Here is a 22,613-nt window from a genome sequence, read left to right on the forward strand (position 1 = left end):
TGTCCAAATACATGTAGTAATAAATAGGTCCTTCAATCACTAATTCTATGTCCAAATACATGTAGTAATAAATAGGTCCTTCAATCACTAATTCAATGTCCAAATACATGTAGTAATAAATAGGTCCTTCAATCACTAATTCAATGTCCAAATACATGTAGTAATAAATAGGTCCTTCAATCACTAATTCAATGTCCAAATACATGTAGTAATAAATAGGTCCTTCAATCACTAATTCAATGTCCAAATACATGTAGTAATAAATAGGTCCTTCAATCACTAATTCAATGTCCAAATACATGTAGTAATAAATAGGTCCTTCAATCACTAATTCAATGTCCAAATACATGTAGTAATAAATAGGTCCTTCAATCACTAATTCAATGTCCAAATACATGTAGTAATAAATAGGTCCTCCAATCACTAATTCAATGTCCAAATACATGTAGTAATAAATAGGTCCTCCAATCACTAATTCAATGTCCAAATACATGTAGTAATAAATAGGTCCTCCAATCACTAATTCAATGTCCAAATACATGTAGTAATAAATAGGTCCTCCAATCACTAATTCAATGTCCAAATACATGTAGTAATAAATAGGTCCTCCAATCACTAATTCAATGTCCAAATACATGTAGTAATAAATAGGTCCTCCAATCACTAATTCAATGTCCAAATACATGTAGTAATAAATAGGTCCTCCAATCACTAATTCTATGTCCAAATACATGTAGTAATAAATAGGTCCTCCAATCACTAATTCAATGTCCAAATACATGTAGTAATAAATAGGTCCTTCAATCACTAATTCAATGTCCAAATACATGTAGTAATAAATAGGTCCTTCAATCACTAATTCAATGTCCAAATACATGTAGTAATAAATAGGTCCTCAATCACTAATTCAATGTCCAAATACATGTAGTAATAAATAGGTCCTTCAATCACTAATTCAATGTCCAAATACATGTAGTAATAAATAGGTCCCTCAATCACTAATTCTATGTCCAAATACATGTAGTAATAAATAGGTCCCTCAATCACTAATTCAATGTCCAAATACATGTAGTAATAAATAGGTCCTTCAATCACTAATTCAATGTCCAAATACATGTAGTAATAAATAGGTCCTTCAATCACTAATTCAATGTCCAAATACATGTAGTAATAAATAGGTCCTTCAATCACTAATTCAATGTCCAAATACATGTAGTAATAAATAGGTCCTTCAATCACTAATTCAATGTCCAAATACATGTAGTAATAAATAGGTCCTCAATCACTAATTCAATGTCCAAATACATGTAGTAATAAATAGGTCCTTCAATCACTAATTCAATGTCCAAATACATGTAGTAATAAATAGGTCCTTCAATCACTAATTCAATGTCCAAATACATGTAGTAATAAATAGGTCCTTCAATCACTAATTCAATGTCCAAATACATGTAGTAATAAATAGGTCCTCAATCACTAATTCAATGTCCAAATACATGTAGTAATAAATAGGTCCCTCAATCACTAATTCAATGTCCAAATACATGTAGTAATAAATAGGTCCCTCAATCACTAATTCAATGTCCAAATACATGTAGTAATAAATAGGTCCTTCAATCACTAATTCAATGTCCAAATACATGTAGTAATAAATAGGTCCCTCAATCACTAATTCAATGTCCAAATACATGTAGTAATAAATAGGTCCCTCAATCACTAATTCAATGTCCAAATACATGTAGTAATAAATAGGTCCTTCAATCACTAATTCAATGTCCAAATACATGTAGTAATAAATAGGTCCTTCAATCACTAATTCAATGTCCAAATACATGTAGTAATAAATAGGTCCTTCAATCACTAATTCAATGTCCAAATACATGTAGTAATAAATAGGTCCTCCAATCACTAATTCAATGTCCAAATACATGTAGTAATAAATAGGTCCCTCAATCACTAATTCAATGTCCAAATACATGTAGTAATAAATAGGTCCTTCAATCACTAATTCAATGTCCAAATACATGTAGTAATAAATAGGTCCTCCAATCACTAATTCAATGTCCAAATACATGTAGTAATAAATAGGTCCTCAATCACTAATTCAATGTCCAAATACATGTAGTAATAAATAGGTCCTTCAATCACTAATTCAATGTCCAAATACATGTAGTAATAAATAGGTCCTCAATCACTAATTCAATGTCCAAATACATGTAGTAATAAATAGGTCCTCAATCACTAATTCAATGTCCAAATACATGTAGTAATAAATAGGTCCTTCAATCACTAATTCAATGTCCAAATACATGTAGTAATAAATAGGTCCTTCAATCACTAATTCAATGTCCAAATACATGTAGTAATAAATAGGTCCTCCAATCACTAATTCTATGTCCAAATACATGTAGTAATAAATAGGTCCTTCAATCACTAATTCAATGTCCAAATACATGTAGTAATAAATAGGTCCTCCAATCACTAATTCTATGTCCAAATACATGTAGTAATAAATAGGTCCTCCAATCACTAATTCAATGTCCAAATACATGTAGTAATAAATAGGTCCTCCAATCACTAATTCAATGTCCAAATACATGTAGTAATAAATAGGTCCTCCAATCACTAATTCAATGTCCAAATACATGTAGTAATAAATAGGTCCTCCAATCACTAATTCAATGTCCAAATACATGTAGTAATAAATAGGTCCTCCAATCACTAATTCAATGTCCAAATACATGTAGTAATAAATAGGTCCTCCAATCACTAATTCAATGTCCAAATACATGTAGTAATAAATAGGTCCTCCAATCACTAATTCAATGTCCAAATACATGTAGTAATAAATAGGTCCTCCAATCACTAATTCAATGTCCAAATACATGTAGTAATAAATAGGTCCTCCAATCACTAATTCAATGCCCAAATACATGTAGTAATAAATAGGTCCTTCAATCACTAATTCAATGTCCAAATACATGTAGTAATAAATAGGTCCTTCAATCACTAATTCAATGCCCAAATACATGTAGTAATAAATAGGTCCTTCAATCACTAATTCAATGTCCAAATACATGTATACATATACAGTAAATTCAGAAATTATTGCGATGTTTTTATTATTGCGAAAAATGTGACATAGCTATAATCACAATAATTTAAAATCGCAATTTGTTTTTTTTTAAGAATAGGATTTGTCTCATTATCTCAAAAATTAAAATCACATCTCAGTATAAAACACAAAATTGCAATAATAAATGAAAATAATAATTTCTGGATTTACAGTACATCTATACAAAAAAACAGAATAATGAAAAAAATGTATTGGATATCAAAGAAGCAATACAAACCATAAGTTGAAGATGGACACAAAAAACATGGCAAAAATGAAAAAAAAAAATATAAACTTTTATAGAAACAAAATAAAACAGGATGGATTCAATAACAAAGTGAACAAATCAGCATTCACAAAATAGATTTACTGTAATGGCCAACCAAGTCATGACAGTCAGTGTTCTCCCTACCAATTCCACATAACATTCTGGTAAACAGCAAATTATACCATCATGTTTCTAGAAATTAAAGTATCACATTCATTACGCTATCTATAAGGAAATAATTTCAGATAGATTTACATTCAAGCAATACATGTACAGCATCACATGACCTATATAGCATCACATGACAAATGTAGAATCACATGACCAGTATAGCATCACATGACCAATATAGCATCACATGACAGATGTAGCATCACATAACCAGTATAGCATCGCATGACCAATATAGCATCACATGACAAATATAGCATCACATGACCAGTATAGCATCACATGACCAGTATAGCATCACATGACCAATATAGCATCACATGACAAATATAGCATCACATGACCAGTATAGCATCACATGACCAATATAGCATCACATGAACATGATGCTAAAAGGCCCTTGGAAGAACACTGACAGCACGAGTAAAAATTTTGGGAGGCAGATTTATATAAGTTTTTCCAAACTTGTTTCAAAATCCCATATTTGAATTTCATGTTACATCGTTATACTTTATTGTTGTAATTTTTCATTAATAAATACTGTTTAAACTAAAACTTTTGCAGGCAGGTCTTTTCCATACAGAATATTTATCTCAATCAAAAAAGAACCCGTGGTACTATGTATGTATTAATGGAACACCCTTGTGATAATGTCATGTATGTATTAATGGAACAGCCCTTGTGATAATGTCATGAATTTTATTATATTTCAGAAAATAACATCCATAAGATCAGGACACAGAGCGAACATTTTCAGTGCTAAATACCTTCCTTTTACAGGAGATAGTCAGGTCAGTGCTTAATACCTTCCTTTTACTGGAGATAGTCAGGTCAGTGCTAAATACCTTCCTTTTACAGGAGATAGTCAGGTCAGTGCTAAATACCTTCCTTTTACAGGAGATAGTCAGGTCAGTGCTATATACCTTCCTTTTACTGGAGATAGTCAGGTCAGTGCTAAATACCTTCCTTTTACTGGAGATAGTCAGGTCAGTGCTAAATACCTTCCTTTTACTGGAGATAGTCAGGTCAGTGCTAAATACCTTCCTTTTACTGGAGATAGTCAGGTCAGTGTTATCTTTATATTCGTTAGTTTGTCAAATGTAAATGCCATTTTCTCAACACTTATGTTAATTACTGGATAATTAGGAAAAAAAGAACAAATAAAAAAGTAAATTTATATCTTAGGCAACATTTGGTAAGAGGGATGATTAACACAGGCAATTCTATTATCTCTTAGATCATTGAAACCTTTGGTAAGATGGGAGTTTAACACGGGCAATTCTATTATCTCTTAGGTCATTGAAACCTTTGGTAAGATGGGAGTTTAACACGGGCAATTCTATTATCTCTTAGATCATTGAAACCTTTGGGTAAGATGGGAATTTAACACAAGCAATTCTATTATCTCTTAGATCATTAAAACCTTTGGTAAGATGGGAGATTAACACAGGCAATTCTATTATCTCTTAGATCATTGAAACCTTTGGGTAAGATGGGAGTTTAACACGGGCAATTCTATAATCCCTACACTTTACAAGTGTAACTACTGCTTTAAAAAAACACTTTAAAAAAAGCAACAAAAAAAAAGCAACCAAACACTCTCACAAATGAAAGACACTAACCGGGTAAACCCCATATCATCATCAATTATTTGAGAATAAGTTTAAAAGTAAATGAGAAGGTGTTAGAATTGTCCAATGTGAATTAGTAACTCATTCATTTTTCATGACCAATTATAATATAAATGATTTATTAGTTGATACAGTTTATTTATTTGAGATTTTGTTTGTAGATAATAAGTTGCTCTGGTGATGGAAAAATTTACTATACAAAAGTAGGTCAAGAAGATCAACATGAGGCTAGTTTATTTGACTGTCATTTTGGAACAACTTATGAGGTTTGTAGTAAATTTAATTATAATTTATTCTAGTGCAATTTGTTTGAAACAATAATTTCCATTGGACTTTGACAAATATTTTGAAGGGGTTAATTCCATGTTCTACCAGTCTGTTACTAAGAAAGCCACCATTACGATTTTTTGAGGTATTTAATTTGTCACTAAATAAACATGAAAGTCACATTTTGAGCCTTAAAATGTTCTTTTTGTCAACGTAGAAACCATTCTGAAGCGAATGAAAGGTGTAAATAAGTCTAGAGTTTTGCGTTTGACATCGTAAGTATACATATGACGTCATGTTTTTGAAGACAGTGCAACATTTTTGCAGACTTTTTATTTATGTCATGTTACGCCAATTTTTTTGTTAGATGGCATTTAATTTAATATGCTGCATTATATTGGAGATAACTGTATTGTATTTTAAGCTTGGCCTTTGTAAAACTTAATTTTACTGTCGCAAATATCCGTTTTACCTACATTGTAGCTCCACTATGCATTAAGGTTAACTCAATCTGCAACAGTAAAATCTAGGTTTTACAAATGCCAAGCATGAGATACAATACAGTTATCTCCTAATTTTTGCTTCCCTTTTTAACATGATTAAAATAAAACAAAAATTATGTTACAGTGAATATCCTATATATATATATTGCAAAAATCTCTAAAATCTATACATTTGTGAAATTTTACACTTAAATGATACTTAGATCTCATTAAAACCATCATATTTTCAAATAGAAATGCAAATCCATAATTAGGGCTGTCTAGAATTTAATATGTAGAGAACTCCAGAAGGATGAGGTATAAGGCAAATGTACATGTATATAACCCAGCCATCCATTATTGAATTATATTTGATTCATATAGCTGTTATCCTATAGCTGTTATCCTAAGACAATCATCAAACAAGTTCTAATGAAAGTGTTTCTATAGTGAAATGTCCTTTGATTTAACTTTATAAACAGAAATCACTATATTTACAGGTAATTGTGATCCCTAATGAAGCAAAAACGTTTTTATCCTGTGGAGAAGATGGGACGGTTCGATGGTTTGATTTACGAATCAAAACTAGCTGTCTTAAAGAAGATTGTAAAGATGTAAGCACTAATAATCTTATTTAAAATTGTGTTACTCACAAATAAAATTATAAGATTCATAATAGTATTTTCCTGGATATATGATTTTGCATTTTTTGAGAATCATGGGAATATTAAGGTGATTCTTTAATGTCAATGCGTTAGCTTGTTGCCTACAATTTAAGTTTAATGCCTAATTTCGCTAATTGCAGCTTTTATATAACAGCCTAGAAAAATATTATATTATTGTAGACATAAATTGGTGATGCACCTATAAGAACTACAATTCATGAAAATTAATGTGCTACAAATAATTATGAACTCATATTATATATAAATCACTCAAAAAGGCACTCATATAGGAATACCAATTGCAAAGATTTAATATGGCACTCTAGACACAAATTAACAGAAACAGACTCAGTGCATGAAATGATAATAGTTCTATACAATGCACAAAATTAAACATGCATGTAGGAAAAACATGATTGATTTTATTCCTTGTAGGATGTTTTGATAAACTGTAGACGAGCAGTGACATCTCTGGCAGTCAACCCTATGTTACAGTACCAACTGGCTATCGGCTGTTCTGACAGCTCAGTTAGATTATTCGACCGACGAATGTTAGGAACAAGATCTTCAGGTGAGGACACAATTTGTAACAATGGCTCTGGTGAAAATATGCACTAATTGGTTTATATTGTTTCTGGCAGTTAATCACAGAGTGTTCTCTCTTTGAGTGTTAATTTTTCTTTGTTATTAATGTAAAAATTTCGAATGAAGAGACATACTGGAATCATTTGAAGCTTTTCTACATGTAGATCGCATAGAGTTAGCTACCTTTGTGATAATATTTATTCGAAGAGGACTCACATTTATTTATTAATTTTACATGGTTGTAGTTTATACAGAGTGGTTATTTTTATTCAGTATTAATAGGACATTATACAGATTGAGACCTGGTAGGAATTTCTGTACTTTCACAGATTGTAGCTATATAGGTCATAAAGATTTCCCTTCTTAATGTTATTTTTTATTGCCTATTAACAGGACATTACACAGGAAGAGGACTAACAGGAATGGTATGTAGTTTTACAGCACCAAACCTTGCCAGCAGATCACATAGAATTACCTCCCTTAGTTATAGTCCTAATGGAGGGGATGTACTGGTCAGTTACTCATCAGAATATGTTTACCTGTTTGGAACAAAAGTAAGTACTATATTGTAACAACATGCGTTCAGTACTTTTCATAATAAAAAGGCCTTCTAACCTTATTTTAAGACATTGATATGGGCCTTAACATGATTAATTGAAGTATTTATTGTGTTTTGCTTTAAAATGATGTTTGTAATTTGTATTTCAGGACTCTAAAGTGAAACATTTTGATAAAGTTTTCAGTAAACCTGAGAGGTACATCGATCATGGTAGTGATATAAAGGTAAATACATGTAAAGGATCATCTTAACTTAATACTGGTTATCTGTTTTTTGATTTGTTGGATTGCTGTTTTTGGTATGAATATATAAAATGTGTTAGCTATTAGAAAGTTCATTATGTATGCATAATTATACCCCCGCTTTAAAAAAGGGGGGGTATACTGTTTTACCTCTGTCTGTCAGTCCGTCCGTCCGTCCGTCCATCAGTCCGTCAGTCCGTCAGTCCGTCAGTCAGTCCGTCCCATGAAACTTTCGTCACATTTTTCTCAGGAACTACACATCCACCCTTTCTGTAATTTGGTATCAACATTTATATATGTCAGCCATACCGTGTGATGCGTTTTCATATTCATCACTTGACAACTTCCTGTTTACCGAACACTTGTCTGATTTTACACATGATAACCAAGTTGAAAATTTTCGTCACATTTTTCTCAGGAACTACAATACAAGGATTTCTGAAATTTGGTTTCAGGATTTATATAAGTCAGCTATACCGTGTGATGCGTTTTCAGATTCATCACTCGACAACTTCCTGTTTACCGAACACTTGTATGATTTTACACATGATAGCCAAGTTGAAAATTTTTGTCACATTTTTCTCAGGAACTACAATACAATGATTTCTGAAATTTGGTTTCAGGATTTATATAAGTCAGGTATACCGTGTGATGTATTTTCAGATTCATCACTCGACAACTTCCTGTTTACCGAACACTTCCATATTTTTACACTATTAATATTATCCACTTGCGGCGGGGGTATCATCAGTGAGCAGTAGCTCGCAGTTTCACTTGTTTTTTCACAGATTTATTTTATGATTTTCATTCATCAGTTTAAATAAGCAAAAATAAACACCCTGTGGAAATAACCCGCTGTACAATATTAACACTTTTGGAATGGTAACAACATTAAGTTGAACTGGAATCAGTAAATAATCAATTTGACTTATAAGTTTCTAGTGTATAATTATATTACCAAAGCTGTATAGTTAATCTCATAAAACTACCATGTTCATTTTAAATGAATATAAAATAACTTCATTTCCAGTCTTCTGGTGGATTAGCTGCTTTCCCATCCATCAACCAGCCATCCACATCCAAATCCACCATTCAGCCATCCACATCTACAGCTCAGCCATCATCTTCCTCCACACTAGGAGCAGCATTCTCTTTACAGATGTCTCAGACTGTTGGTGCTGAGGAAGAGGGATATGCACAGACTCCATTGCCTGAGGGTTTCTCTGAAGACCAGCCAGAGATGTCTAGACAACCTCCATTTAAACGACTAAGAATGAGAGGGGATTGGTCAGATACTGGACCTAATGCAAGACCAGAGTCTGAAAGGAATTCAGAGGGTATTTTACAAAATACTTGTTTTGTTTTATAACAGAATTTCTTGAAAGTAATTTTTTGGGAGAATAAAATTTCAAAAACCCTTGATACTAAGGTAACTAGATTAATTACCAATATTTCCTTGATACAAAAGCAGCTTCTGGACAAAGGTTAATGCTGTGGTTCTTCGGTTGTGGCTTTGAAATATGAAAATTCATTGAATCAAATGTTAAAATATTTTAATTTTCAGTTATAAAAAAGCTTGAACTACACGATACATTAGTTTGTTCTCTTCCAAATTTGTATATTTATAAAATGATACACAGCACTCACAGTTCTTTGGTTTGTCTATATTCAGGCAGACACAGACCACTAATGCAGAGAATGTCAGACATGTTGACAAGGTGGCTGGATGGAAATCTGAGGAGAACTAATAATTCTAATGAGGGTGAAAGAACAGAAGAGGAGGCACCCCCACAGGATTCAAACAATGAGCAAGGCCTGTTTGATGTATCCCAAGATGCATCAGCAGTAGAAGGAAGTGTAGAAATGGATGGAGGTGTTTCAGGATGGCAAAATATGCCATCAACTTCTGGTAGGAAATGCAAGATCTTGTTTAGTAGGGTTGAGGTATAATGAACAATAGTTTACCTGTATTCAAGTCGTAAAGGGGTTGAGAGAAATCAAATCTGGGAAACAAACTAAAACCGAGGGAAACACATCAACTATAAGAGGAAAACAAAGGATATATAGGAACACTGATGTTCACAAAAAAAATCCAACATACATAAAAATGATCTATTTGAAGTATAATGATTATCCTTTTGAAAAATGGTTAAGATTTAAGGTGCTACCCAACACCTTGACTTATATTAATTTTGCTTGTTTAATTTCATAAAAATTTTACAAAATGTTTACTTTGACCCTTTGACAAAAATATTAAAATTTCAAAAAATGTGAACCAACCACTTTATCAGAAAAATTTCATTGATTTATTTTGATCATTTAGAAGCTTAATATTTCCTTAATAATACATTGTGATTAAAATGTTAAGCTGATTTTTACAATGTTATCTCCCGGTAGTGCTAATGGGAACTTAAAATAGAAGATGTACACCGAGACAAACATGACAAAAAATAATGTGAACTGACCATGTAATAAAGGATCAGGAGAATTATACTTTTTACTTTTCCTTAGAATAAGACGATGTTTGCTAAAGCTTGTGAACATTCAGAGCCATATTTGTCAAGTTTTGGGATAAAAATTAAAATAAGAAGATATACACAATGTATTATGATTGCCAAGGAAACAATTATCTATTAAAGTCCAAATGAATTGGATATAAGTGACTACAAGTCACTGACTGGCCTTCAACCATGAGCAAAACCTATACTGTTTTGTTTGAAATTTATAATTGTATATTAGAGGAAATTACATGATTTAAAAGATTTCAGTTATTTTTTCATCGGCTATCATACCACATTTTCTTACACTTTTCATGTGATTACTTCACTTAGTTTTCTTTATGATCTTTTGTGTTTTCTTTACCAAACATACACATTAACAATTTTGCTTCTTCTTTTTAGATAACAGGCAATACACTTCTTTGTTGGAAGACTCCCACATTTTATTTTTTTAAAGGAACATCAATGGGAAATTTCTTTGAGTAATTGCTGCTAGACATTTGGTTCACAGTTTAATAATATTTTTATTCTGCATAAGATATTTATTTTGTGATTCAATTCAGCTTACAGTTTAATATTGTATAAAATTAATCAGCGACATTTTAAACTAACATTTCAGGGTCAACAGACATGGAAGTAGGAAGTACAAATAATGACGAGCAGCCTACACCCATCGTTCCTTTAGAAGCAGTTGAACAAGATTTATCTCATGACAATGATTCAATGACAGGTTCTATGCCTACTGAAAATAATACTCATGACTGTGATAATAGTAACCATAGTGATTTACATGGCTCTAGTAGCCATAGCAACCATAGTGATACAAATCCGATACAAACTTCACCTGATCCTAATAGTGACCCTGACACAGACAGGGAAGCAGGTCAACTGGAACCAGTGATAAGTTTACATTATTCTACTGAAGGGACTACCAGTAGTACAATCAGACTTGGCTTTGCAAGGTTTGAGAACTTGGAGGCAGGAATTCTTCAGAGAAGTGCTGAAAATGCCTCTTTGTCTCCATTAGTAACAGATCCTGTACAAAATCAAGATCTGTTTAATGTTTCAGATAACAATGTGTCACATGAAGCTATTGAGCTTCAGCAAGATATAGATTCTCATGATTCAGACATTGAACAAGGGGAGATAAACACTGCCTCTAATATTGTACAAGTAGAAGAACCTCATAGTTCAGTAAATAGACAAAATTTTGATACTCAAAATAGTGAAGAAATTTCTAGTCAGTCCGATTTAAAAGAAACTCCTAACTGTGATAAACTACAAACAGAGACAGTTCAAAACATAAATGAAAGTGAATCCTCCAAAAAAGGTGATGGGTCCTCAGAAATAGGTGAAAGGTCATCAGAGGTAGATGAGAGGTTATCAGATACACCACCTATGTCATCACCTATCTCACATTTACATATCAGACCTGATGTTAACAGGACAGAAGGTACAGGTCAGTTATAGTTTTGTGCTATGGTCTAAGAAGTTTTTTATGTAACTAGTTATTTAATAAACTCTCTTGCTATAATATTTGACTGAAAAGAGCAAAAGCTACAAGCACTATGTTTTAATACAAAGATAAAATACTACACAGAAAACTTTATCTTTATCTGTTCTAAGGAAATATACAACTTTACCAACAAGTACGGATGAACTCGTGTTCTAAGGAAATATACAACTTTACCAACAAGTACGGATGAACTCGTGTTCTAAGGAAAACTTTACCAACAAGTACGGATGAACTCGTGTTCTAAGGAAAACTTTACCAACAAGTAGGGATGAACTCGTGTTCTAAGGAAAACTTTACCAACAAGTAGGGATGAACTCGTGTTCTAAGGAAAACTTTACCAACAAGTAGGGATGAACTCGTGTTCTAAGGAAAACTTTACCAACAAGTAGGGATGAACTCGTGTTCTAAGGAAAACTTTACCAACAAGTACGGATGAACTCGTGTTCTAAGGAAATATACACCTCTTGTGTTGTTCTTGTTTCAAAAAAATCATAACATATGTATAGGCTGCAAAAGAAGTTTCTGCAACATTGTCTTTCAAAGTATAAACCAAAGCAAAAATTCTAACAAACCAATCCATTTAAGTATTTGAAGTTATATATATATATATGAAAGTCATATAAGAAATATATATGCATAATTTATCTACTATAAAACTGATGTCTTTAAAAATATGATATGTTTTTTTTCCATTTATTAGAACATGGAATGGATGTTGATGTTCCTCCTCCACCCCCTGTACCTAGACAGAGGAGAATAGGAAGGAGTGGTCCCTCCATGGGAGACATACAGTTAGGACTAGAGGTTGACAATAGTGGTGATGAACAAGATGATACAGGAGACAGTAGACCGTCTAACAGGTAATGAGGTTATAGTTTGTAGGTTGTTGTTTTTTTCAGTTATAGAAAAAAAAACTTTAGTGAGGAACAATATACATGCTTGTTAAACTCTTTGAAGTGTTAAAGGTAGATTTACTGTAATAATAATTTAAGGGTTGACTTTTCTATTTTCATTTTTATATCTTGAATTTTTTTCTTCATTTATTGTTGGTGTTGTGCCTTGTAAATAATTACATTACATGTATATTTCATTATAATACATTATTATGATTGGCTAACAGGAATCTCTCATCATTCTAAAATCAACCTTCATTTCAAAATGAAATGTTAACATTCATGATAACACCAGCAACCACAATAAAGTGCACAGGTAAATAAAAGAAAAACTTGATAGAAATTATGTTAACATGATCCAAGTTAAAAAATGTAATTATAAGTATTAAATACTTCTTTTTGGTAATTTTAAAGGTATTGATGATGAATATTGTGACTGTTTGATGATGTTTATTTAACAATCCAAAATCATATGTACCTTTTCAATTCAGCTTAGAAAGGCACATAACTGCTATAAAACTGCAGGAACTGTACAGAAAAAGACAGGAAGAGAAGGAAAAAGAAGAAATGGAGATGAGAAATATCTATCAACCTTCTTTTAAAATGAAGTTTAAAGGTCACAGAAATGCTAGAACAATGGTAAGTTTAAAGGTCACAGAAATGCTAGAACCATGGTAAGTTTAAAGGTCACAGAAATGCTAGAACCATGGTAAGTTTAAAGGTCACAGAAATGCTAGAACCATGGTAAGTTTAAAGGTCACAGAAATGCTAGAACCATGGTAAGTTTAAAGGTCACAGAAACGCTAGAACCATGGTAAAATGATGTAAAATAGAGATCAGTTGAACATCAATATGTCAAGGTCAAAGAAACCTGGAAAATCTTCTTTGGATTTATTAATATTCGTTGGATACCAATTTTTGTTGATTTCATGGGTACAGGTGAACCACGAATTTAAATGTTCAACGAATAACAAATTTTCTACAGAGAAGTATGCAGACTTTGTCAAAACTATGAAATCAAATATCCACGAAAATGCAAGTTTTCATCATTCCACGAAAATTGATACTCACGAAAATAAATGAATCCACAGTATTTGATTTTATCTCGGTTCATGTCATCTTTTATAGGTTTCAAAATAACAGCTTTGGTTTTGTCTTATATTCAAATCCATCTGTATCAATAGTAGAATTAGTATCCAAAATATTTCAGCTTCAACATGAGAAAGAATTCACAGTATAGGACAAATATCTCTTTCATGTCTATCTTTAGTTGTGGAACCACCCAACAAATTCTGTTAAGTTTGAGAAATAATCTTTGTGCATTACTCTTTATAATTTCTATTACAATAAAACATACAATTTTAATATTTGAATCAGTATTTTGAACTGAATAAAATTTCTTCCAAATTTTCTTGTACTTCAAATCTTAACACATGAAAATGAATTTGTATTTTGTATTTTCTTCATTTGAAATTCAGAATTTAGTTGAGTTGACTTAGATTTACAAACAACTTTGTTGGACTAATCTGGGTTTGAAATGCATTGAACATAGAGAAATTTCGAGACCAAAGAATACATTTTGTTTGTAATTTTGTAGATAAAGGAAGCTAATTTCTGGGGAGACGGTTATGTAATGAGTGGTTCAGACTGTGGCCATATATTTATCTGGGACAGACATACAGCTAGACTAGTCATGCTTCTGGAGGGGGACAGACATGTGGTCAACTGTTTACAACCTCACCCATATGATCCAAGTAAGTAAAACTTATGATTTGATCATAATAAAAAGACCAATCAAGTTAGAGTAGTTTATATTACCAAATCATTGATCACGATAAACCTGATAATTGGTTTGAAATAATGGATCATAGATATCGTTAAGTTACGTGAAGAAACTATATGGCATCTAGCAAATGAAAAAACACAAATAACAAAGTAGCAAGTAGAGTAGGACACACTTTCGCCTTTTTATGATTTTGAGATGTAAAAACTTCAAAGGATAGGTGAAATGGAAGAAATATGCCAGGAAATTATATTATTATAACAAATATGATTATTTTTTAAACTTAGAGAAAATTTCCACACTTACCGCAAAGTATCGTAAAACAGACAAGGATTTTCATCAAATTTCCTGAATGAAAAAAATGATTTCAAAGAAGTATTTCTTAGTAATTCTTTGACTGATTGCTCTAAATTGCAGTTCTTTACATCTTTGAAATGTCTGCTATTCATCTATAATGAAATTGATTTGAATTATTTAAAGCTGCAGTTATTTGGTTTTAAATAGATGTGTAAAAACGGCGAATATGTGTCCCCCTTTGACAAAACATCAGGAAATTTCAAATAGCCTTTAATCAAACTTTTCAGATGATTTTTTTTCAGAAACACATTTTCAAGCTTAAAATATTTTGTTTTTGATGTTATCTTCGTATAGAAATATCAGTATACTTCAAAAACATAAAGACCTGAACACAAACTGCAGAAAACATGGAAAGTTGTGGCCAAAATGAACACCCCACTCTATATATATATATTTCTCTAATTCTATGGAAATTTATCCCTTTCCGAACCTATTGTATAAACAAATTTAATCAACCTGTGGTTGCCGGTGATCTCAAAATATCATTGGTTGACAACTTTGTGGAATGTGAAAGGCACTCAAAGGGGATTTTCGTTTAACAAAAAAGAAAATTAATTTTTTAATCATTAGAGAAACAGATTCATACATAGTTACTCGTGGAGTATCAAATTTATCCAATCTTGATAATGAAATTATAAATTTATAGATTTTAAAGTCCTCGCCGAAGTTCGGAATTTAAAATTTGATAACTATTTCGATTGGATAAATCTGATAATCCACTTGTATCAATGTAAGAATCTATATATATCTTTATTAGCCTCCCTTAGGAGAGATAGTGATACTTATACAATATCAATGTAAGAATCTATATATATCTTTATTAGCCTCCCTTAGGAGAGATAGTGATACTAATTAAATATCAATGTAAGAATCTATATATATCTTTATTAGCCTCCCTTAGGAGAGATAGTGATACTAATACAATATCAATGTAAGAATCTATATATATCTTTATTAGCCTCCCTTAGGAGAGATAGTGATACTAATACAATATCAATGTAAGAATCTATATATATCTTTATTAGCCTCCCTTAGGAGAGATAGTGATACTTATACAATATCAATGTAAGAATCTATATATATCTTTATTAGCCTCCCTTAGGAGAGATAGTGATACTAATACAATATCAATGTAAGAATCTATATATATCTTTATTAGCCTCCCTTAGGAGAGATAGTGATACTAATTAAATATCAATGTAAGAATCTATATATATCTTTATTAGCCTCCCTTAGGAGAGATAGTGATACTAATACAATATCAATGTAAGAATCTATATATATCTTTATTAGCCTCCCTTAGGAGAGATAGTGATACTTATACAATATCAATGTAAGAATCTATATATATCTTTATTAGCCTCCCTTAGGAGAGATAGTGATACTTATACAATATCAATGTAAGAATCTATATATATCTTTATTAGCCTCCCTTAGGAGAGATAGTGATACTAATACAATATCAATGCATAACACAATATACACAAATTTGAACAGATAAACACAATAAAAAAATAAAGAAAAAAAAAAAGAAAAAAAAAAATATTTAGAAGTCACTAAAGAAACTTTTCTTAAATAAAAGGTATGTATTCCAAAAAGCTTTTGTATGTTTGAAATTAAATATTCCAAAATAATATCCAAAGTGTATTTCAATGTCTTCTCTGTACCTTTGTATTTGGTGATGAGAATAAAAGATATATATATAGCAAAGGACTAATGTTCCAGTTATTTCAAGTAAATGACCTCCTTCCTCTAATTACACAAAGGGATTATGTGCTTTTCATTGTTCTTAGTCTTTCTTTTTAAATTTGTGTTTTTGTGTTGTTGGATAGATGTGGAAAAATATTTTTGTTATGTTTTTGTTATGTTTTTTATCACTCACATAATTAATTCATTCCATATATGTTTAATATGTTTTAGTTCTAGCATCGAGTGGTATAGATTATGATATAAAGATCTGGTCTCCATTAGATGAAAGTCCTAATTTTCATGAAGAAGTAGCTAACGAGGTAAATAAACGTTTTCTCCATCTTTATATTGTGTTTTAAACATTGCAAATGTTTCAATGACAGCCCTAAAACAAAGTTAAATTGAAATTTTTAAAACAAAAGAAACATTTTGTTGTAGGAGATGTAGAACTACATATTTCACTAAATTTTTATGGAATGAGGAAAAATGGTATTTTTGGATACTTGATTTCAGCATTAAGTTTATACAAAACACCAAAAAGAAAAATGAATATTTATTATTTTAATTATTCTGTAAATGAAGATTGAATTCAGGAGATCTAGAACAGTAAGGAATTCCTGCTACACAGGTGGTCATGTTACTCTGACAAAGAAAATTACCTGAGTAGTCTAAATTTGAAAATTACCTGAGTAGTCTGCACAATATAAATATTGTAAATAATGAAAGTAAATAATAATGATTGTAATTCAGGAGGAGACTGGCAATGTCCTACGTCTATTTTTACCCTAAATCTTTTTTGAAATGTTGATTATGTCACGTAATGAGATTTTGTTTCGATTGATTTTTTAGATTATGTCTCGTAATGAGGTAATGTTAGAGGAAACAAGAGATACGATCACAGTCCCTGCTGCATTTATGTTACGTGTGCTGGCTTCACTTAATCAGATCAGGGCAGGTATGTAAGGTAAAGGAAGGTTTGTTGGGAAAAGAATCGAGATCCATTTGAATATATCAGAAGATGTGGTATGAGTGCCAATGACACAACTCTCCATCCTAGTCACAATTTGTAAAAGTAAACTATTCAAGGTCAAAGTACAGTCTTTAACATTGGAGTCTCATTCTGAACAGCATAAAATTTGTCGAAGTTGTCGGTGCCATATAGTTTTACCCTTGTCCGAAATTCCGTCATTCTGTCATTCCGCAACAAACCATTATACAGAGTTTTTTCTAAAGGCCCTCAGATATTGGGCTGATTTTTGGTTTGTGAGTTAACCATGATGAGTTACAGATCAAATTTAAGTTTTGTTCCCCTCCATTAATTTTTGCCAAAATTAAGGGTTAACAACTTTGAAAATTGTTGAAAATCACAGTTACACAGACTTTTTTTCTATAGGCCTCCACATTTTGAGTTGAGTGTTGTTAACAGTTAATTTATAATTATGAACATATCAATGTGAGACTACCATCATGTTTGTGTCCACATGTGTAATGGAAATTGCAGATTTTTCAACTTTTTGGGACGGGGCCATTCGTGTCGCTTTGACACATCTAGTTCTTCTAAGAGTTACACCCCATTGAACTTATTTGCTTCAATATACCTCTGCAATTATTGACCACACAACAGAATTTCATGAAACTTTGTAGATAATAAGGACATACTATGTAGATGTGGATAATGTGGGGACGTGGGGTATGTGAGAGCACTCACTAAGGTTCTTTAATTATATAATTTCTTACCTGTAGTGTAAAAATGTAATTCCAGATGTCATAATTTAACAAAAACTGCCATTTTGCATCTAGTTTTTAGTACTATTCCAAAAAGATATATTATTATAATTCACATAAAGGAATCCTGTCGTTAATTTCTAATTGAGTTAGTCTATTTGTCATCTGAAATTAAAAGAGAAGACCTCAAAAGGAGGCTATATGAGACAAATTACTTATAACTATAATGTCAACTTTTTATTTGTATTATTTTAGGAAGAGCATCAGTCAGTCGAGTTAACCAGGAGCATGGGTCAAGTGATTCAGAATGAGGCTACTGTCACCATGTGTTAGTGAAACAGTAAATTCTCAAGAACTTATGCAACTTTACCTTTATTGTGAAGTCATGTTGTAGATCTATCTTGTACTGTCTTAATAGGTCAGAGTTTAAATGATAAAAGAGATGTCGAAACAGATACTGCTATGATATGAGTTTTATAAGGTTTGTAAATCAAGGACAACAAAACCCACCAATCAGATGCTGAAATTTTTGTGTGGAAAAAAAACTTTATATTTTGGAAAAGTATTATCTATGAATGAAAGGTACATCGCACCATCAGGAGGAGATAACCCACTTAACCATTTACTAATGTTTTTAAGGTAAAATTCGTTGACTGTGCAGTTGTACAGAAGAAAGGATGTTGTGGCTTGTAAAACTGCTTGGTAATATTAATGATTGTTTGTTATTTATGTTATTACTGTATATTATGATAAAGTTGTTTGAAACACACATAAACCTGGGTACAGATATCTATAATTTAAAAAAAGAAATTTAATTATGAATATTCAAAAAAATTATCAATACAATTATCATAGTCTGCCTTGATAGAAATATCTATGGTGCATCTTGCGAATTACTAGATTTATTGACAAATATTTAGTGAGAAAAGGACAAAAAACAAGAGTGAAAATGCATTGTTGTACAATTGTTATATTTTATATATAGGTTAAGTACTAGTACTGAAGAATAAGCATTTATGAAATTATTATGCCTTATGAATCTGGTTTCAGATCTTGATCATGTTAAAAATTTGCATTTATCTTTTTTTTTACAATAATTTACAATAGCTTTTCATATTCTTTTGGACATCTCATTTCACAAGATGTGTTGAACGTAAATTGATTCCTGTTCCAATTAATTTGTCTTTTTAGAGTTTCTGTATAGCTGGCCTCACAAAAGTTTAATTTCATTTTACAAATTATTCAACCTAGTAAGGGTATATCTGGTAATGAAAAGTACTGAGTGTTACACTGAAGAGTAAGCAGTTCCTTTTGATGGCCACACTGCAGCGGAGTTGGCATTAGTATCCCTCCTTACGCAAGTCCAAAAATTGGTTTCCATCCTTCAACTTTAGTTTGCCTGAACCAAATGTTTTAAAACTTATTCACAATGCTTATTACCACAAAACACAGATCAAGTTCAAAATTGGGTGGAAACACTTAACCGTTCTAACTTCTGGAGTAATGCCCATTTATGATGTTATATGCAGGGGCATCATGTTCCATTCTCCATTTATTTTTAAGGAAAGGAATATGTTAATCTTTAATTTATTTTACTACACATTATTGAATATCTGTTGTTATTAGAATAGTTTTATTTTCCTAATGAAAGTCCCTCATTAACAGAATTAAGTGGCTATTTTCTAGTCAATTGTAGTATACAGTTCCTTTTAATAAACGGACAAATATGGTGTGGGGATTACATCTGTGTAAATATGCTTAATTCCAAACCATGACTTTTGTGCAAGGATTGTCAGTTTTCCTGTCAAAGGTTGGTGGTTTTCTTCAGATTCCTCTACTAACTTAAACTGACCCCCACAAAATAGCCAAAAAGTGGTGCTTAAAACACAAAAAAATCAACTGATCAACAACCTCACCTTAATTAGTCGTATTATTTTGTTTAAATATCAACAGAAAGTACAGGTGCATGTGGATGTTACTAACTGTTAAGAAACAATATTTTTCAAATGTATGAAACTAGTTGAATAAATATTGGCCTATACTTAAAAGAGAGCAGCTGTTTTAAGTTTGACTAGGTTGAGAGTGTTTTATGTTTGACTAGGTTGAGAGTGTTTTACGTTTGACTAGGTTGAGAGCGTTTTAAGTTTGACTAGGTTGAGAGTGTTTTACGTTTGACTAGGTTGAGAGTGTTTTACGTTTGACTAGGTTGAGAGTGTTTTACGTTTGACTAGGTTGAGAGTGTTTTACGTTTGACTCGGTTGAGAGTGATTTGTGTTTGTTATTTCCTGTGAGAGAGTAGACAGACTTTTAAGCTTATTTTGTTTTGTATAATGTAGTGTACTTCATGTAAATCTGTGATAAAGAATATCATGTTTAAATATGGATTGAAAATAAATAATTGATCCTATCTTACTATCTATTTGAACTAGCATTTTGAGAGAATTGCATGGCAATACAGTTTCATTGTTCTGGATCAAAATACTAACCTGATCTATAAAGTGTCATGGTGTACAACAAATATCAAATCAACATCTTTAAACACAACTACATTGAAAAAGTGTAAAACGGATTATTTTTGTCAAAGGACTGTAACTCTGCATAAAACTTGTCATGGTTAAACTACCAAATATCAAATCAATAACTACATTTTGACAAAAAAAAGTGCAAAATCATAGACTGGACGTACTAAATTCTAACTTGATCAGTTACTGAGATGATAAAACTATATACCCAAAATCAAATCAATATTTCAAGCATGAAGAAGAAAAGTGTGAAAAACTTATTTGCTGGACTGAGAGACAATCTGACATATGGACAGCAAAACAATAGTCCCATTCCACCTTGTCAGTTGGGGGCTAAAACCGATATAAGTGTTTGCTTATGTTCTGGGAGTTATATAAAGAAACAGAAGATACATGTACCAAAACGATATTCAAATCATAATTCTATGACAAACTAACAATGTAAACTCAAAAGAACAAAGAGTACACAAAAGATTGATTATGTACAGTGATGTCACATACAAGTAACAGAGGGTGGTACTATGATTACTATAAGAACAGATCCCTAGTCTACCAAACTCTTATAAAGATGTTTTTCCATCGAGATAGATAATTTTCAACCATATATAATTGCATTATAGAATGTCCTATTTCAGTATAGAATGTCCTATTTCAGACACCCTCCAAAATAAGACATTCTTCCAGCTGTTCAGTTTGTGCTAATGTCTTTGTGTTCCCTTTTATTCTGGTTCTAATACAATACAACATTGTCCAGTTCAAAACTTTTTATTTATCTTGTGATATTTGAAATGAGTGTGTGGTCCCTGAAGTAAGTTACAAGATGTGGTATGAGTGCCAATGAGACAACTCTCCATCCAAGTCATAAATTATAAAAAGTAAACCATTATAGGTCAAGGTACGGACTTCAACACGGAGCCTTGGCTTACACCGAACAGCAAGCTATAAAGGGCCCCAAAATTACAAGTGTAAAACCATTCAAACAGGAAAACCAATGGTCTAATCTATATAAAAAAGAGAAATGGGAGGCATTGTCAGATATCACCATGACCCCGAACCTCGTGTTGAACACAAGGTCAGGTGATTTTTAGAAACTTTTTCTCCCAAACCCATGGTTATTCTGATTTATGATGGCCCTTTGGGTGCCACCCAACCCCTCACTGCTGATACATTCATCATATGACTTTTCGTCAGTAAACCAAGAATATAATTGATATATGATTTTGTCTTATTTATTTAATATCATACATGTTTACAAATATCAGGAATGTTTAAATTTATATACATAATATATACCAGTATATCTATATATATATACATACAAATAATACAAAAATAGATGGCAAACATATTTATAAACAAAAGGATGAAAGCACTTAACAAACAGCATATAACCTAGTCCAAACTTTATTATTTAACATACACATGATACAGTGTAAGGAAGTGTGACTTAGTGTGTCACTTTTATACTTAATGCTGATCTAAATAAGATATTGTAATATAAAATTACTCGCAATGGCTGGTGAAAATATCAAACTTGTGTCCATTTTTATTGACATAATTACAATGAGTTAAAGAATATCAGTAATAAATTGACCTTTTTTTCTCTCTCCTTTTGTGATGTTAAAGGTTGAATTTGGACAATTTA

General features: G+C 31.5%; 1 protein-coding gene across 3 annotated transcripts in view; it reads left to right on the top strand.

The window, feature by feature from the left end:
* LOC143048725 (DDB1- and CUL4-associated factor 6-like) overlaps positions 1-20,853 on the top strand; it is a 29,496-nt gene extending 8,643 nt beyond the window's left edge. The window contains exons 4-18 of one of the 3 annotated variants that reach the window (XM_076222575.1): positions 4,268-4,345; positions 5,347-5,451; positions 6,435-6,548; positions 7,035-7,170; positions 7,578-7,738; positions 7,893-7,967; positions 9,016-9,322; positions 9,658-9,894; positions 11,103-11,942; positions 12,700-12,859; positions 13,384-13,531; positions 14,490-14,646; positions 16,953-17,041; positions 17,571-17,685; positions 18,702-20,853. In XM_076222575.1, coding sequence (XP_076078690.1) covers positions 4,268-4,345; positions 5,347-5,451; positions 6,435-6,548; positions 7,035-7,170; positions 7,578-7,738; positions 7,893-7,967; positions 9,016-9,322; positions 9,658-9,894; positions 11,103-11,942; positions 12,700-12,859; positions 13,384-13,531; positions 14,490-14,646; positions 16,953-17,041; positions 17,571-17,684 — 2,721 coding nt within the window. In that variant the 3' untranslated portion in view covers position 17,685; positions 18,702-20,853. The remainder of the gene's footprint in view (positions 1-4,267; positions 4,346-5,346; positions 5,452-6,434; positions 6,549-7,034; positions 7,171-7,577; positions 7,739-7,892; positions 7,968-9,015; positions 9,323-9,657; positions 9,895-11,102; positions 11,943-12,699; positions 12,860-13,383; positions 13,532-14,489; positions 14,647-16,952; positions 17,042-17,570; positions 17,686-18,701) is intronic. The other 2 variants (XM_076222573.1, XM_076222574.1) reach the window with 2 other exon arrangements.
* Positions 20,854-22,613: the final 1,760 nt, after the last annotated feature.

This window comes from Mytilus galloprovincialis, chromosome 10 (assembly GCF_965363235.1).
Source record: "Mytilus galloprovincialis chromosome 10, xbMytGall1.hap1.1, whole genome shotgun sequence".
Taxonomy (NCBI): Eukaryota; Metazoa; Mollusca; class Bivalvia; order Mytilida; family Mytilidae; genus Mytilus; species Mytilus galloprovincialis.